The following is a 19,140-nucleotide window of genomic DNA, read 5'->3' on the forward strand; positions in this document are numbered from 1 at the left end:
AGACTGCCTTCCAGAGACTAAGCCTAGAAAATACACGAGATCTTTACGAATTCCCTTAGGTCTGACTTAATTTCCGTACATTCTTTTACAGATAGGATTGGAAGTTGTACAATAATTACTCTGGTGCATACGGTAGTTTTGCAACCTGTACAATGTACTTTCAAAACCGTACAGGAAATTACTGTAATTGTGAAATCACAAATTTGATACTTAATTTGTATTTTAAATCTGAAACAATTAAAAAGAATGAAAGCAACATCAAAACTATGTGTATTGTTAGTAGTTTCACTGCCAACACAAGTATCCTCATGACATGGTAAATTACTTTTAAAAAAATCTGTCCTAAGAAGGCTATTTCTATATCCAAATTTTTCTTTCGTTTCTTTATTTTGAAAGTGCCGAATGTAAGGATTCTTCTAAGTTGAAGGTTTGAAATTCGGTAAATAAACGATTAACTAGAAATAAGAAAATAAATGTTTCAAGTGTTTCAAAAAATTCCGTCCCTTAGAATGGAAAGTAAATCATTTTTATGGTATCTAAATTTCCTTGCTTCATGCAGAAAATTCCCAATCTAAGGATGCTCAAATTGAAGGTGAAAAATTCGGTATATAAACTCTTAATTAAAAGAAAGCGAATATATGTTCCAGATTTTTTGGAAAGTCCACTCCTAAGGAAGAAAAAGAGGGAAAATTTTAAAATATTCAAATTTTTGTTTTTTAATGAGAAAGTACCCAATATTGGGATTTGCCTAAGTTGGAGGCGTCGTTTTCGGTACACAATTTGCTCGTTAAAAACATATGATTCAGCATTTTCGACAATTCGAAATCTGAAGGAGGAAAAAGGAAACAATTTCTACAATATTCAAATTTCTGGTTCCAAAACATATCAGCCAGTTGTTCTTTTTTTAAATTTTTTTTAGTTACTTGTTAGTTGTAGTTACTCAGGCAATTTGCTATAGTGATATATATATATATACAGGGTGGTTCAGTAATGTTGGACAGCCCTGAATAAATCGGAAACCAGAAGAGATATTAGCAAGAGTGTGGTGGATCCAGATACTTGTGAAAGGGGGACGTCTTTTGAGGTACAACACAATGTTACCAGGTCAACAGTGTTTCCAGCTCAGTACAAAGTTGTATTTTTTTAAATAGAACATATATAAGTTTATGCCACCAAAAGAATTAGTACAGAATGCGAATACCAACAAGTGAAACCCCACCTGTCAGTGTTGCCAAATAAGGAAGTTATAAGGCTTGAAAGATCAAGAAATTAAAGTGTCCGTAGAGCAAAACTAGCAAAAAGACAAGAAAAATAATACTACGGAATGAAAAGGAGTAACCGAAAGAGTAAACCAAAGAACGCACAGCATCCAGTGAGTAACAGGGTTGCCACAGTAAAGAGGGAAAAAATTGAAAATTTTGCAGTTGCTATAGGAGGAAAAGTGCCCATATGACATAATGCTGGAAACACCATAGAAAGTCTATGTAAGATTCAGGAATCCTAATAGCGTTTGTTCGAAAGCGATATCTCTAACCGTTTTCGAGATACACCAAAGGTGTGCGGGGTTTGCAACACTGCATAATTAATTTGACGATTAGACCCGTGTAGTTCTTACATTTTGTTGGGCGTATCATTTTCATTACTCGTTCCTGTAGTTTGGAGGGCGAGGGAATTATTATGCAGTGTTGCAAACTCCGCACACCTTTTGTGTATCTCGGAAACGGTTAGAGATATTGATTTCGAACAAACGCTATTAGGATTCCTGAATTTTACATGAACTTTCTATGGTGTTTCCAGCATTATGTCATATGGGCACTTTTCCTCCTATAGCAACTGCAAAATTTTCAATTTTCCCCCCTTTGCTGTGGCAACCCTGTTACTCACTGGATGCTGTGCGTTCTTTGGTTTACTCTTTCGGTTACTCCTTTTCATTCCGTAGTATTATTTTTCTTGTCTTTTTGCTAGTTTTGTTCTACGGACACTTTGATTTCTTGATCTTTGAAGCTTTATAACTTCCTTATTTGGCAACACTGACAGGTGCGGTTTCGCTTGTTGGTATTCACATTCTGTACTAATTCTTTTGGTGGCATAAACTTCTATACGTTCTATTTAAAAAATACAACTTTGTACTGAGCTGGCAACACTGTTGACCTGGTAACATTGTGTGGTACCTCAAAAGATGTCCCCCTTCCACAAGTATCTGGATCCACCACACTCTTGCTAATATCTCTTCTGGTTTTCGATTTATTTAGGGCTGTCCAACATTACTGAACCACCCTGTATATATATATATAGTTCAAATAGAAGAAAATATTGGGAGTTAAAAAAGGAAACTGAAGATCGCGAAACGTGGAAGAAACATTTTCAGGCCCAAACCTTAAACAAACATATAAACAACACTTACTAGTTCTAGGACCAGCCAAAAGGCAGAATACTTAGTAATAAGTTTTCAAATAGAGAAGTGGGTCCGAGGAGCTCTTCCCTTGGAACTACTCGAAACCATTTCATATGAAGATCATAATAAATTTAATTTTAGCGCCAGACTATTATTTGGGCATAATATCAAAGGTGATTTTATTCCGCATGGCTTCGAATTAAATAGACTATGTATCTGGCTACATTGGCCATTGAAGCTATAGTTATGTAGTGTTGGCAGCAGATGTGTCTGCTTTTATACACTTTCTTGTCAGCTAGACATCAAAAAAGAATACTGTAGTTTCCGGTATAGAAAACAAAGTAAATCCTATGTTTTATGTACAAGAGTACATGCACACTTATGGGCTAACAAAACTTAAAATAACTTCTTTATCTTGAATTATATAAAATAATTACTAAATGGGTTCGAGGACCCCCCCCCCCTAGGATAACCTGTTATCCAAATTAACTTGAGATTCCTGGGATTTAGTTACCATTTTCTTAGATAATGATTCCCCTTACACGAAATACTAAATAATTAGTTTTTTAGAATGAACATCTTTCCATATGGCTTTCTGTTTAAGAGTAAACACTAGACTGTCCTGTATTGGAGTTTTGCTTTCCTTTCAACACCGAGGTTATATTATATTTCGACCTACTGCTTAATTTGGAATCCGAACCACATGAGCTCCCGCCGGGATTCAAACATAGATGTCCCGCGATAGATTAAACGCTAGACAAGATGAGGAGCTGTGATATTGTTTAATATGTATGTTCTAACGTACTATGTACTATACATAGTTAACATATATATATTTCTTACATTCAAACATGAATGCTCTTTGTCAGTAAGATGCAGATTCTTTATATATATATATATATATATATATATACACTACCCCTGAAAAGTTTCCGGACAAACACGAAATAAAGAAATTTTCAAAATGTAACATAAGAATGCATTACAATTTGCTCACAAATGAAAGTTGAAAAATTTTAGAACCCGACGGAAGAAAAGGTCTTGACCTGTTGTGGATGAATTAAGAAAAATAAACTTAAATATCGCGCCATTGTGATGGTGCATTACGTACGCGTGCGATACAAGACGGCTTTTACACTGCAAATTGAAGGTCAAACACACAATAAATGCCTCATAGGTGTCTCTCAAGCTGCTCTGTCTACTTCTCTCTCAGTTCTCACTGTTGGGAGTTGTCTATTGCACGCTAGTTGTTGTTGTGTGTGTGTTGACGTGATGTGTAAAGTGTTCCCTATTAGTCAGCATAATGCCCCGTACGAAAAGGGAATTGTACATTAAAACGAGAGCAAAAATAGTTACTTTACGTGAAGAAGGCTATACAACACGGGAAATAGCCGCAAAAGTGAAAATACCCCATACTACAGTGCATGATACTTTAAAATGATTTGCTGAAACAGGGGAAAATCGCTCTCAAGCAAGGTCTGGAAGGCCTAGAGCTACTACTGCAAGGGAGGACAAGTGCATTATAGTGACAAGCAAATGCGACAGATTGAAAACGGTGTCCCAAATACAAGCTGGAGTGAACGAAACTCGCAAAAAGCCGATCAGCTATGACACTGTCCGGACGCAGTTAGTTAATGCGGGACTAAACGGTCGTGTGGCAACTAGGAAACCGCTCTTACGACCTCAAAACAAAAAGGAGAGATTGCTGTGGGCAAGAAAATTTGCAAAGTGGGGGCCAGAGCAGTGGAACAAGTGCTTATTTACTGACAAATCAAAGTTTGAACTCTTAAGTAATAGACGCAGGGTTTTCGGGTGTCGCTCCAATGTCGAAAACCTGCTTCCATCGTGTATTTTGCCAATGATAAAACACGGGGGTGGTTCTGTGATGGTGTGGGGTTTCTTTGGTAACAATCAAGTGGGTGGTTTAGTGCAAATACAGGGTAGAATGCAGAAAGAACAGTACCATCAGATTTTGATCAGACACGCAGTGCCATCTGGGAAGAGGTTCGTTGGTCGTAGGTTCATCATGCGACAAGACAATGACCCAAAACACACATCTCGACTTTGTAGAGGGTATTTGTCAGCAAAAGAGCAACAGGGAGATCTTAAGAATATGTAGTGGCCCCCACAATCACCGGATTGTAATCCAATTTAGCTACTGTGGGGTGAGCTTGATAGGGCAGTTCGAAAGATGCGTCCCTCTAGTGAGAAACACTTATTTGAGTGTCTTCGCAAAGCCTGGACAGCAATCGAGCCCAAAACTCTACAGAAACTAATACACCGAATGCCCAAAGACTATAAAGCTGTTATCACAGCATGTGGAGGCTACATTGATGAATCAAAGATTTAAGTTTTATGACAAAACAATGGTCCATTTCTGTTAAATTTCCGTATTTTCCTCTCAAATACATATTGTGGGTTCTAGATAAAAATAAATTCCATTGATATGTCTTTGCTTTTTCTCAAATACACGTAAAGTGTACATAAACCTACTTTGTACGGAAACTTTTCGGGGGTAGTGTATATATATATATATATATATATATATATATATATATATATATATATATCAGGCCCGTATTTATATATTGTGGGCCCCTGTGCTCTAAATAATTTGTACCCCCCGCACAAATTTTTCTCAAACAAGGAAACAAGCCGTGATTTTGCAAACATAGCAGCTCTTGTTGACTAGCAGTTTAGGTATTACAAGTTACAGTGCCGTCCGGTGGCGTGGGGAGGAAAAGTGAGGCAACGGCCCAGGGCGGCGCCGAAGTAAGGGGGCGCTAAATTCGGAGGGGAAAAGAAAAGAAAGAAGGAAAGTCACTTGGAATAAGTACTTAAAATCTTTTTCCTGCTTTAGGCAGTGGTCCTATAATGTTACTCATGTTAGGAAAATGCATGTGCACATATACAAAATGGAAGGAAAAAAGTAATAAAAAGTGCTCAAATCAAGGAAAAGCAGGGTTTATTTTTGAAAATTTCTTACGTTTCGCTCCAACTATGGTGGCGCTTCGCGGCTGGTCTGTTGACCTCACTCATATGTAGGGGGCGCCGTCGTATACTCTCACCCCGGGCGCTGATTTTCCAGGACACGGCACTGACAAGTTACAAAAGTTACAACGTAATTTTAAATGACCTAATTCTCCCAATGATTATTATTATGTAGTGTCAGATAGATGAACCATAGTAGATAGAAACATGAAATTTTAATATGTTTTAAAACTCTCACAGAAATGATCCAAATGACCTTTTCAGGTTCCTAGGTCACACGTGAGCTGAGATATGGGGCTGCAAAGTCCCCAAAAGAATAACATGGGGGCATTTAAAAAATAATCGAAAACGACCAATATTAGAGTTGAATTCATAGAGTGTTTGGGATCGCTGAGATTAACGATATTAGTTTTCATGATGTTCAAGTTCGTGATGATGATAATGATGAGATGAGTCTTTGATCATCGCCAGCAACGTATTTTCAGGATGTGCGGAAAAGCCATTTGTTTGGAGCACCGAAAAGACTATTTTCTTCAGGTTATCCGGTAAAATTGCTGACGAAAGCTGGCCGATCTTCCACACGTGTCGCGCCCCGTCATTGCAAGAAGGATGCCGTCGAATCGCGAGCCACATCGTTGCGTAGACCTTCACAATGAATTTGACAAGCCAAACTAAAGAAGAACTAGGCGACTCTTCGCTTATGTAAAGGCACAGGATGCGGCATGTTGCCGTCAGCTAACGGGAATGATTAAATATATGCGAAGGCCAAATATATGCGAAAATCTAATATGGCGGCATCATCATAGAAAACAGTCGATCCTCATTATTATGATACTGAACATAGCACTAATTATCTTTCTATTATCTTTCTAGCACTAAATTTTTAGCATAATGTACAAAATTAGTGCTGTTACACAAACGTCGAAAAACAAAAAAGATCTGGGTGGGGCTAGCGTGAACCTAGCCCCACCCACTCAACCGATTGAGATGAAACCTATAAGTTAGTGTTTAATTAGTGCTGACAATATCGCATAAAAAGAAAATTAGTGCTATTATCAGAAGGCCAAATATATTAGAAAATATATAGTGGCGGCATCATCAAAGAAAACAATGTGATTGTTTTCTTTGATGATGCCACCATATTAGGTTTTCGAATATATTTGGCCTTCTGATAATGACAGTAATTTTCTTTTTATGTCTTATCGTTAGTACCTCGTGCTGGATGGGCGGAGCACGACGTTTGACCTCTGGGTTATTTTAAGCCATTTTATGGTTAAAATAAACAAAGAACTGCACATATTGGTGATGTCAGTACAGCACATAAAGTTGAAGAACAATCACGTAGAGAAATATGTTACTTCTGAACCGTATTGGAAGATAAAACAGACTGTCTACATACTGTGTAATGCGTGTGCCTATATTTACTTTTCCAAAACTTTAGGCCGATTGCGGCACCGGAAGACATTGTCCGAAAAATGTGAAAAAAAATTCAGTGAACTACTGTTATGAGTGGGCAACTTTTCCCGTGTGAGCCGTTATCGATTTCGAAAAAAAAAGTATTTTTTTTCGATCCACCCTAATTTTGTAGATATATACCAGGCATATATATATATATACAGCCGCGGATCCAAGGTATGATCGAAGGAGGGGCTAAACCATAGTTTGCTGCTTTATCCACTGTAAAGAAAGGATTGAATCTCATTTTATCCAGTGTATATCTCAGCGTCAAGGGGGGGCTATAGCCCTCCCCTTGGATCCGCGCCTATATATATATATATATATATAAAGAAGAAAGGAAAAGAAACAACTTATGTAAACAGGATTTGAACCCATGTTAAAATGAGCATTGGTACGCGAATTCGTTGCTTTATGCACTAGACCAAGAATGCAAGGCTATTAGCTTCCCTCCATCGTTTGTTTCTGTTGACAAGTACTTTCCACAGGCTTGAATCTGGTATCATGTAGTATGCCAGTGTTGACTTTTATTTATTTATTTTTGTCATATTTTATGATTGTTTTCTATATTCACTTTAATATTTCCTTGAAGGCATTGTCCAACGGTCTGTTCCTATTAGAAAATACGCATGTTGCTGCAGAAAAGAATGGAGGGAAAAAGCTTCCTTCGTAAACAGATCTGGGGGACGTACTGATATAGGTTCAACTTTTTGGACTCAGACTCTGCAAGGCAGTCTAAGTTTTTGTGACTAGAAATGTACAATCCCCATGCGTTACCATTATGTTACTTGTTAGACTACATACATAATGTCCAGTCTTACAATTGCACGTGTGCGTGTGTATTACAGTTCACTAACTAAAAGGTGCTGAAATTTTGTTCAGTGTTGTTTTCATTAGTGCTTTTAGCTGTACATGAAATGTATGCAGTGTGCTAAGAAATCATTATAAGAAATTTATATACGATTTCTTCAAACAAACTTAATGATCGTACATCTTGGTTATTTTTAATTTCAGTATGCAAGGTCTGGAGCAAATGTATCCTTCTTCACAGATAACTTTGAAGCAGCTGTTCAGATGCATAAGTTTTCAGAAAAAGTTTACTTGGCATTAAACAAAGAAGTATGTATGCTTTTAACGTACTTTTTGCAATTGGTAGATACTAGTTTATACAATAATAAAAGTAATGTCAGTTGAATATATATATATATATATATATATATATATATATATATATATATATATATATATAGATAGATATAGATATAGATATAGATATAGATATAGATATATAGATATATAGATATATATAGATATATAGATATATTTAAACACTATATTTCATATGCTGAAATATGTTTATCAACTGCTGTAGCATTACGGAAAATTTTCTTACAATGAAAACTGATAATTTAGTTACTATATTTAATACTTTTTTCTGGTTCATTTTTCTGTTAATATTTCAGTTTATGTGCGACTCTGTGAATGACGCAGATTATTGTTGCTTTTAATGTACATAGAATGATATTGAGATCAAACAGTTTAACAGTTTTTACTTTTTGTATACAGAATAGTAACGGGTGTTTTCTAATGTTATCTTTATATTTGTATTATATAAAATTAATACTGCTTTGTTAATGTGTCTAGAAATTCATTTATCTGTTTGTAGTCGTAGATAATTACATTGGAATTATCGACTGAATTAGGATATAGTACACACTTAGGATATATGGAAATTCCATTGAAATCGATGTAGCTTCGAGAATCCTTAGATATTACAAATTACTCATCTTTGACATGTTCTAATGACGATCAAAACTCCTCAAATAGTCAATATAAATATGGTTAAAATATGCAATTATCCTTCTTCAATAGTGGTAAATAACAAATACCAATTTTAATGAAAGGCGAATATCACATATCTACTGTCCCGAATCCGGAAAGTAAAATCGGAAAAAAATCCGGATTTCGGAAACAATCCGGAATATGGAAAAATCCGGATATATGGTAAAGATATCGGATATTGATTTCTAAACAGTGTTTAAATGGGTTGGATAAATACTGCAAGGACCCACACATTGAAGCAGTTCAGACTTTTGGAATACTTGTAATATAAAGATATTAAAATAGTGTATTTGGGATTCAAGTAAGGTGCACCTTACGTTATAAGTGAGAATTTTTGTGTTAAAAGTTGATAAGTGATCTTCGTTTTTCATTATAATTAGTGTTCTCGTTATTGCAGCTACGTGTGGTATCAACTGTTTAACTTCTTCTTTTTTTTTTTTTTTTTTTTTTTTTTTTTTTTTTTTTTTTTTTTTTACTGAAGAAAGACAATCGAGTATTTTGACCGATATATTTAAACCATTTGAGAAGTTGTGGTCATCATAAGAACATGTCAGAATTGAATAATTTAGATTACAATGTTACAATATGTCCCTTACACTCTATAAATATTTATAATCCTCAAATAGCTAAGTTGAACTTCGCCCTCATTTAGGATGTGTATATAAGGAGGGGAGGAATAGATTCACTGCAATATAAATGGTGTACTTTCTGTAGAGTTTTATTTGTGATGTTTTATACCTGTTAATTGTTGAATGGTTTCATGAAAAGACACAAGTATGCATTGCTAATTATACCGACTTTTTCTTAAACTCTGATTCGGAACTTTATTTTTTAATTTTCTAGTTAAAGTTCATTGTGACTCCAATATACAACTATGATTGCAAGTTGAATGATTCCCAGAAAATGAAGATAATGGCGACTGTTATGAGGCGTGCTAAACCTAACAAATGCTATGTAGATTTGTCATGTTTTCACAGTGATGCAGGTTTGTATGTCTATTGTACTTGTTTATTATTTTTTATGGCTTAAAAATAATTCTTTTTTAAAATTTTGGATTTTAATATGGATGAATTCTATTATTAATGTTCTTTGGTTAAGGAAATAGTGTCATCTGAGAAGCTAAAGCAAGTTATATGAGATATAAAAAAATATATATGCTCATTTTAAGGAATGTTCTCCTACAAAACAACAACCTCTTACATTTTTCCATATTCAGATGTAATGGTGAATGTGAGAGAATATTTGGAAAAATGAAATATCTGTGGACAGATAGGAGAAATAGAGTATTCAATGTTGGTACAGTGAAATCAGAACTTCAGATTTGTACAAATTATGGTCAAAGTGTGATACTGAATTTGAAACGTGTTTGTATGCTACTACACAGCCAAAAATGAGATGTTGAAACAACACAAAATGACTACCACTTTAGCGTGTTACTTGTGTGTCAATTCAATAGCAAGCACATCGCCTTCAGAGCATATCAGAAATACCTTCTTACTGGCTGAGAGTATTTGCATTGTTTTATATTGTTTGGTATGAGCAAAGCTTTGCGAAATATATTTCGCATTTATGGCAAGTAACTAATAACATTCTATGTTTTCTGCTTGAACTTGCGGGAAAGAAGAAGGCACTTTTCTTATTTTCGTTTGCGTTTTAACACTTACGTGATTTTGTGTCTGAAAAAGAGAAAAAATAGACTTTAGCGAACTAAACTATTATTAGTATATTTACATGTAGGATTAGAGATACTGTCGATGTGAATTACTCCTTTCTTATGTAGTGTTGAGGTATTTTATATGACTAGTTCTATTCGTGAAAAATGAAATGAAATATGTAGTTTTACGTCCCACTTTTGTGTCATGTAAACAACGTTTTTTTTTTCGGTAAAATTCGATGGAAAAATCATAAGAAAAACTCCTATTCACCTTCACAAATACGCAGCCCACCAATTGCATATAGATTTATAATATATTTGTATATAGATTTATAATATACGTGCAGACAAATGTCAGAAGAGCGACAAATACGAAAAAATGCATCAAATCTATGGCCAGAAGGTCACTACAAGTAAGATTCGTATTTCGGTTCAGAGCACAGCGAAGCGAAAATTTATAGTACTTCCTGTATTATAATACTAGACTCGACGTGGTAGAAAATTTACTGTCAGTACGCTCTTGACGTAAATAATATATACATTTACGTGCAGATTAAGCATCCGATCCATCAGATAATATTGTTTTGTACCACGTTTCTTAGTTTAAATAATACACTATATTAATATATTTAAGACTCTCTATTTTCTTGACACCTACCCATCAGCTGTTTTCAAACTGAAAATATGCGTACAAACATACGCTATGAAAATAATCAGTACTCTATACATCAGGGGTGTGCAACTTGGAACAGTGGGCGGGCCACGCATAGAGCACTAAATGGCGTCGCGTGCATAACTGTAGGTATATCATTTTTACGACAATTGAATAGTATAGTATTAAATGATGGAATATGTTCATCGTAATTTACATCACAATAATACAAAACAACTGTTATACTGGTAACCAAAATATTTACTCACTAAAGGGGAGCAGAATAAGAACTTTGTCGGTACATCTAGCAATCCTTATACCGAGGGAAGTTTCTCCCAAGTATCTGCGCTTGCCAAGTGCTTGTCTTCAGGGCATTCCTACGTTTCGCACTGTGTGATCGATGGAAAATTTCCAGTTCACTCTTAAGGTTTTGTAAAAAAGAAAAATTATAATAATTATTGTTTTCAATAACTCTCCAGCGGGCCGGAAGACAGGGTTAGGCGGGCCACATATGGCCCACGGGCTGGCAGTTGCACACGACTGTTATACATTGTTCGTTTTTAGTGGGTATACTTCCATGAGCTGATCTGTTCTGTGACCCAGCTGGAAAAGCAGGCAGCAAAGTGAACAACAGCAAACAATAGTAGCCCTACAACTGTGAGGATTAGGCCGCCGAAGTCGTGGGAGCAGACGCTATTATTATAGGGTTAGAAATTACGTACTAAAACGATTATTCCTATTTCCGCTGTTCCCTCTTGAAATAAATATGTTCAGTGCGTGGTTATCTTTCGCACAATTGCACAATAATGAATTCTTAATGCTTTTTATGTTGATACATGTCTTAAATGTTAGCCGCCTAAACGCAATTTTAGTATTAGATTCCTTATATCATTCAGTTTTTCATTTAGAAAAAATATGTGCACTCCATATCTGAATAAATGTTGATGCAAGTCAAGAATACAGTGCCCTGTTTGAAGAAAGTACCCAAAAAAAAAAAAAAAAAAAAAATTCTCAAAGGGAGGATAACGTTAAGGAATTTATTTATGTAAGGAAACTTTGTATATCTAAATAACAAGAATTATTGAAAATACCTAATAAGGAAGCGGCGTTTTGGAGCGTAACTTCAACATAGAAACGGGTAAGAAATGTGTCTCGTTATTTGCTATTGTATGTAATCACGAACAGAATATATTCATATCAAGAGAAAACAGTGGACTCTAGAACACTCATTTTAGTGTATACAACATTATCCTTACAATGACTGCGAATAGCCTCTATCCCAGCAATTTCGTTGACCTCTCTGCTACTAAGCTACTTCCATTTTCTGTCTCCCACTCTAGCGGCTCATGCTTTCTCCGATGGGTCACAGATTCTTTCGTGCAAGTATACTTGCTTGAAACAAACAAATATATATTGGAATAATCAATTTTAATATTGTACCTATACTTGAAATCTTTACGCAGTTGGTGGGTAGTGGCCAAAAAAATAAAAGAGTACAGAATGTATTAATATCTATTTAAACCAAGAAACGTGATACAAAACTATATTATCTGATGGCTTCGGGTTCTTAGTATGCATGTATAGGTATATATTAACAAGTCACATGAAAGGTAGAAAGCGTATGCAATTAACTGATTCCTCTCAATACTAGGAACAGTGAGTGCCTTTGTGAATCAAAAAAGTAAGTCAGTATCGTCCGACTTGAATGTCATTCGGTTTGTACGTAATCTGTGGTACGTTCCCTGTGTTATTGCGTGCTCAAAGGTGGATTTTACGATACAAATGGGTACATACAAATGTTTCGGGGACGAAACAAAGTAGTTTACGAGAATTCTTAGTAAAAAATTCTTAGCGGAATTTCTGGTGTCTTCAAAGTGCAGTGACATTAATCAAAATGTAGTGCAGCTAGAAGATGTCAAAGTATTGAAATTAATGTTACCAGACAGTGAGATTGCCGGGAAGATGCGGCTTCAATGTGACAGAATAGCATACACTTAAGTTTATGGTCATTACCATACTTCACAAGTGAACGAATTCTGTTGTTGAAGAACTCTGATTTCTATGTTGTTGGCTTTTGATAAGTCTCTTAATAAAAGTTCCTGAAAAGAAACAGCTCATGAACGGTATCATGAAGGGCCAAGTGTGCACGTGTTATTAGACACTGGCGTTTTTAAAACATTCTACACCTTTTGATCTTCTAATCGCTTTCAAAAAGGCAAGTCACCCTGGAACTTAATAAAAAGATCATTTAAATTTCAGCGGATGGCCCTAATGTAAACTTTAAATTTCTCATATCTGCAAGTCAGATGTCAAGACGTCGTCAAATGACTGTGTAACATTTGATGTAGGAAGTTATGATACGATTCACTTTGTATGGAACATTTAAGGCTGTAATTGAGATCGAACTGGAGAATCGTTTAATTTCTAAGAGTTCTGTATAACTTATTTAAGGACGTTCTAGCATTCCTTGCCGAGTACACCTGCTATGGAGGCTCAGAAAACTTCCGAGTAAAGTTTTGTTCTGTATTAGCTTGAAAATAGTAGTGTTCCTCAGAGAACCAATGACATTTATCCTTATTTTGTAGTGCATATTCAGGATGTCAGGAAAGACAAAATGTTTCCAGCTCTTCGAGCTATCGGATCTCAGATCGTGTCAATTATGTTGGAAGAAGATAAAATTCTTATTCTTAAACTTCTACTTTTAAAATAATTCGTTTGAGAAGTAGAACCTTTCCTTATTGAATTTCAGGCTGACGCTCGTATCAGTCCATTTCTTTTACGGCACTTTATCGGCTGTGATAAAAAATGTGATACAAAAGTTAATAAAACCAGAAGCTTGTAGTTTTTCGAGTTCATGTATATGAATTGATGTGGAAAATGAACAAACTCTTTCTTGTGAAAATAGTTGTTGACATTGGTTTTGCTACATGTACAGCCTTTAAGAAGTGTCAACCAATAACGAATTTGGACATTCTTGATTTTTTCGCCGAAATTGCGGAAAGTGTCTACAAAATATCGTTCGTAAACTTCTGGAGAAGTGACGTTTAAATTATAAGTAGAGTAGAGAACTTTCGTGTTAGGGTCTTCGTTTTTCCAGGATTTGATGTTGAAGTGAATCGATGAAATCTCTTTCAGCTGAAGTAGTAGAAAATAATTAATTAGATGGCGATAGGACAAGTAAAGTTGTGAGGCAGTTCAAAGTTTTGTTCGAATCAAATTTGTTAATATTCCAGAACTAGTCAGCGTTTGAATGACCTTTGGCTAAATTATGTGAATACCTTAGGGCATAATGATTTAAAAGATTATGCTAAATGGTCTTAAATTTCTCTTATGGAAATTGAACTCTAGAAAGTATTTTCAATAAATACGGAGTATGTGACAGATAATTTAAAAGAACGAACTTGAATCGCACTCAGACTTGTGTACGATTTAGTAACTTCTTCCAGTGCCTTTAAGAAACTAGCTATAAGCAGATTCATTATTCATTATGCACGAAATGCGTGTACTCGTTTTGCAGAACCAACAAATCAATGAAATGAGAGGAAAAGAAAGAAAAAGAAGCTGAAGACAGGAAAATAAAGATCATTCTGAAGGAGCTTGAAGCTAAGAAGACTAAAATAATGACAAATCTGCGTAATATTGATGAAGAAATAAAGAGTTTGGAGGAGTAAAATTAATTACATACATAATACAATATTTTTTTTCTTCTTTCTAAAATATGTTGATAATATACCTCAACCAGTTTGACGTACATACGTCCACCCTTTTTCGATGAGTGTCCCAATGAGCCCTTTTTTTTTCCCTTTCATATGTGATAAAACGTTCATTATGTGATTAACATTTCACAGAAGATGTTTAATTTCTTACTTTGTGCAGGGATTTTATTAGATAAGTGTTCTGTAATTTCATAATAAAATACGTAGTATCTGTTTTTATATTATTCATTATTCTAGTTGATAAGTTAAAAATATATTACTTAAGTATCATCATTGTCGTGTTTCCTTGCTTTAGTTTTCCCATCAACATGAGAAAGTAGGTGTGACTAATTACATATCAGGGCAAATTTCAAGCTGGAGTTAGAGAATTCTTCCCCGTAATTTTTGTAGCCATCGTGATTTGATAGGATAGTGGCAAATTACAGATATTCTATAAATATTCCAAATGTTGCAACATGCATCCAATTTATCCGAAACACCATATTCCACAACAGGAAATTCAGTATGAACAAGCTGAATTTTTGGTAAACAGTTAAACTTTCTCTTCTTTAACATACTTTCAGCATAATTATGACTTCGTGGTCAATTTAGAGAGCTACAATCCAGACAGTCCAAGATTTTGGAAGTGTTAAATTCTCTTTTTGACGGCATTGTAGATGATGGTATTTGATATATTAGTTAAAATGCCCATTCTTCACACGGGGAGAATAGGTTTGTGGAGATCACCTTCCCCCTTAAGATACGTATTTCAGTGAAAGTGTAATGATAAAAATACCGTAGATACTCTACTTTTGTCATAAATTTTGAAATATCCTTCCCCCCTTAATTAAATTTATATGAGTAAATAACCTAGGTTGAAGTAGATGTTATGTTTTGAAAGTCATTTGAAAGGGATTAACTATTTTCCCGATCCTAAAAACTATGAACTACTACACACTAATCTTAGTCACTTTTGACATTTTACTTTTCACCTTTCTCCTTTGCGGGCGGAATGAGCTTGACTTCAACGTCAGGGTGTCGGGGGTACGGTGGCTCAGTGATAGAGCGCTTACTTCTGGTGCGTGATGTTCCTGGTTCTATCCTCGCTCAATTAAGCTTGTGGTGGACAACATTGTGTCCATGGATTTTCTCAGCGTACTCCGTTTCCCCCCACATCTCATTCCACCAATTCCTCCATTATCATTCACTTGCTTTAATCATTCGTTTCCCTCAGCCTACAGGCCATAAATATGGGACTTTAAACTGAAATATTTCATTTCATTAAAACGGCATTGAGAGCGCCACTGTTCATTTCAGCAACTTCGAAAACTATGGATTGCACAATAACATAGGTTATTTTGGATTATTTTTACGTGTTACCCCTCCCAACTCTCACCTCATGAGGTGTCTTACTTCTCCAGATTGTAAGTCATAAGTGTACCAAATTCGGTTGAAATTGCTCCATTCGTTCCAGAGTTCTATTGGAATATACATTTATACACATAGTCCATACCTATATCTATATCTATCGATATACATACATATATATAGAATCTTTCAAAACAACACCGACAACGTTTGGGAGATGATTCCTGACACCAAGATAAGACAAAAACTATAGACCAACCTGGGTGCACAAGTGCTTTCTTTCGGAGTTATAGGCTGCCGAAAACATGAAAAATTAACTGTAAAGGTTTAAAGTTCCAAAACTATGGGACCTACCGTAGTCGGGTCAAGACTTCACTTAGGAATTAGTATGTGCCTTATCCAAAAATCCGTGTTTCAGAATCCTAAGGTACTTACGCGACAGTTTTCATAGAGGGAGGTTTTCTATGGGCTTATAATTTGAAGTACTCACCAACTACCTCTATAAAAATTGTCGCGTAAGTACCTTAGGATTCTGAAACATGGATTTTTGGATAAAAGACGTACTAATTCCTAAATGAAGTCTTAGGACCCGACTTCCCATAGTAGGGAACCGACTTCTGGGTAGGTCCCATAGTTTTGGAACTTTAAACCTTTACAGTTCATTTTTTCATGTTTTCGGCAGCCTATAACTCCGAAAAAAAGCACTTGTGCACCCAGATGGGTCTATGGTTTTTGTCTTATCTTGGTGTCAGGAATCATCTCCCAAACGTTGTCGGTGTTGTTTTACCCCCCCCCCCCCCTCAAAATTTGGGATCTTAAAGCATCTACCGAATATTTAGAATCTTAATTTATCGAAATTTTAGGATCGTAACAAAGGCGTAAGCCTCACAGCATCTCCATCATGTGCCGGTGCTGTGTCATCAGTTATAGCTCAGAATACGTGATAAATAAATGCAACCAAATGGGGATGGAACTGATGCACAACACGGTACTTAACTGTAAAATTGTGGTTGAATTTATAAAATTCAAATGCTTCTAATTTAGAAAATGACTAGTTGGGGGAAAGGGTGAGAGAAAGAGAAAGGTTATAATTAAGGAATAGGAATGAGCACTAGCCTGACATATCCAACGAAGCTGGTGTCGTCCTGGTCATCTGGAATGAATATCTGGAGAAGTCTGGATTAGCTGGTGACAGTCAACATCTGGATCTTAATCCTGTTGAACTGCAAGGGGCGTCGATGATGCGTCTTTGCGATGTTGTCCTCCTACACCTTCATTCTACTACTCTGGTGACAAACTTAAAGGTGTCTGCGGCGATGAACCAGGGTGTCTACTGACCTGGAAAACCTTGAAAACCTGGAATTAGCCTGGAATTTACTTTTGGACCTGGAAAACCTGGAAATAGCCTGGAATTAGATGAGGAACCTGGAAGTTTTAAAATTGTTTTTAAAATATTGTTTTTGGGATTCGTATGGAATAAGTATATTTTTGTAAAATGCAAGAAAGTTATATACTACAACATAAGTCAAAAGACAATAATAACTTATTCAGTGGAGACGTAGTTGAGAAAGACAGACAGACGTGAGCAGAGTGAAGGCGGTGAATGTTTTTGGAAAGTATGTTGAGGGTACAAGAAGAGACAATAAGATTGTATTTGTTTGGCATGGTCGTTGTGAATAAGTGACTACAAAAAGAGCTAAATTAGTCCCCGATGAGATTAAGGTAATTGAAAAGGTTAAATTTCATGATGTATTAAGGTTGTGTCTTACACTGAGGGGATACTGGCATACAAGCTAAAAGCTTTTTCTGTAGTTGCTGCTTATTTGCATAGTATGAATCAAGCTTATTTGCTGCTTTGTGAAGACATTGGTTTACATGTTTCTGTAGCAAGAGTAGTAGACAGGTCTAGAACAACATTCCGCTTATACTCCTGTGTCGAAGATATTTAACAGGAGTCCAATGCCACGGATGTCGCAGTGAACACCATTCCCGGTGGCCGAAAGATGTATCACCGGAAAAAATAAAATTGCCCACATCTTAACGGAATCACTTTTTGTATTTAGGTTAACATTTTACTAGTCTTGCAATAAATCCTGTTACACAGTGACAATTAACATTTTATTTTTCAGCCATTAAAATGGGGGAAAGTAAAACTAAATTTCAGGACTCGTGGAAAGACCAGTGGAAATCGGTTATTAGGTGCAACGATCCATTTAAAGCAGGTTGTAAACTCTGCAGAACTGATTTTGACATTCAAATATGGGAGCTGGATCATTGAAATCTCATGAAAAAGGAAAGAAACATCAAATAGCTGTTAAAGCTCTTAATGCATAATGTTCGATCGTAAAGTTCTCAAGCAATGTTAACAAGGAGCCTTCCTGTACAAAAAAATTCTACAGCGTCTTCCAGTTCAGTGACTGGCACATCATCTACTCCAGTTGTTCAGGAGAAAAATGAAAGCCCAGCAAAAACTAGCGGTGTAATAAAGAGTAATCTTATCAAAGATCAAGTGGCGAAAGCAGAAATAATCTGGACATTACACAAAATTACAAGTCATGCATCGGCCAGAAGCCAAGCGAGTGCAACGGATTTGTTTCCTTTAATGTTTCCTGAGTGGGAAGTCGCTAAAAGTATGCAGTTACACAAAGACAAAATAGGTTATGTCATCACTTTTGGATTGGGCCCATATTTCCAACAGACGTTATTCATGAACTACAAAATTGTGAATTTTTTGCAGTATCGTTCGACGAAAGCCTAAATACTACCTCACAGAAAAATCAAATGGACTTAGTAGTTCGTTTCTGGCACACTGACGAAAATAAAGTTTTAACACGTTATTTAACATCAGTATTCCTCGGACATGCTACTGCCTAGGATTTGTTAAGTGCATTTATAAATACTTTCAGGGACAAGAGTCTCGATTTTCGTAAGTTACTTCAGGTTTCTCTTGATGGCCCCAACGTTAATTTGAAATTTCTGAGTGATTTAAAGGCCTATCTGAGTGAAGAAAATTGTGAAGGTCCACAGCTTTTGGAGACAGGAACGTGCTCTTTACATATTGTTAATTGGGCTTTTAAGACTGTGCATA

At 35.8% G+C, this 19,140-nt stretch overlaps 1 protein-coding gene across 2 annotated transcripts in view; it reads left to right on the forward strand.

Annotated features, from left to right (window-relative positions):
• LOC145694952 (nuclear RNA export factor 1-like) overlaps positions 1 to 19,140 on the forward strand; it is a 144,677-nt gene that overhangs the window by 48,809 nt on the left and 76,728 nt on the right. For both annotated transcript variants that reach the window (XM_081771755.1, XM_081771753.1), the window contains exons 5-6: positions 7,856 to 7,960; positions 9,527 to 9,668. In XM_081771755.1, the coding sequence (XP_081627881.1) occupies positions 7,856 to 7,960; positions 9,527 to 9,668 (247 nt within the window). The remainder of the gene's footprint in view (positions 1 to 7,855; positions 7,961 to 9,526; positions 9,669 to 19,140) is intronic.

The sequence above is a fragment of the Thermobia domestica genome, chromosome 9 (assembly GCF_964235325.1).
Source record: "Thermobia domestica chromosome 9, izTheDome1.hap1.1, whole genome shotgun sequence".
NCBI lineage: Eukaryota > Metazoa > Arthropoda > Insecta > Zygentoma > Lepismatidae > Thermobia > Thermobia domestica.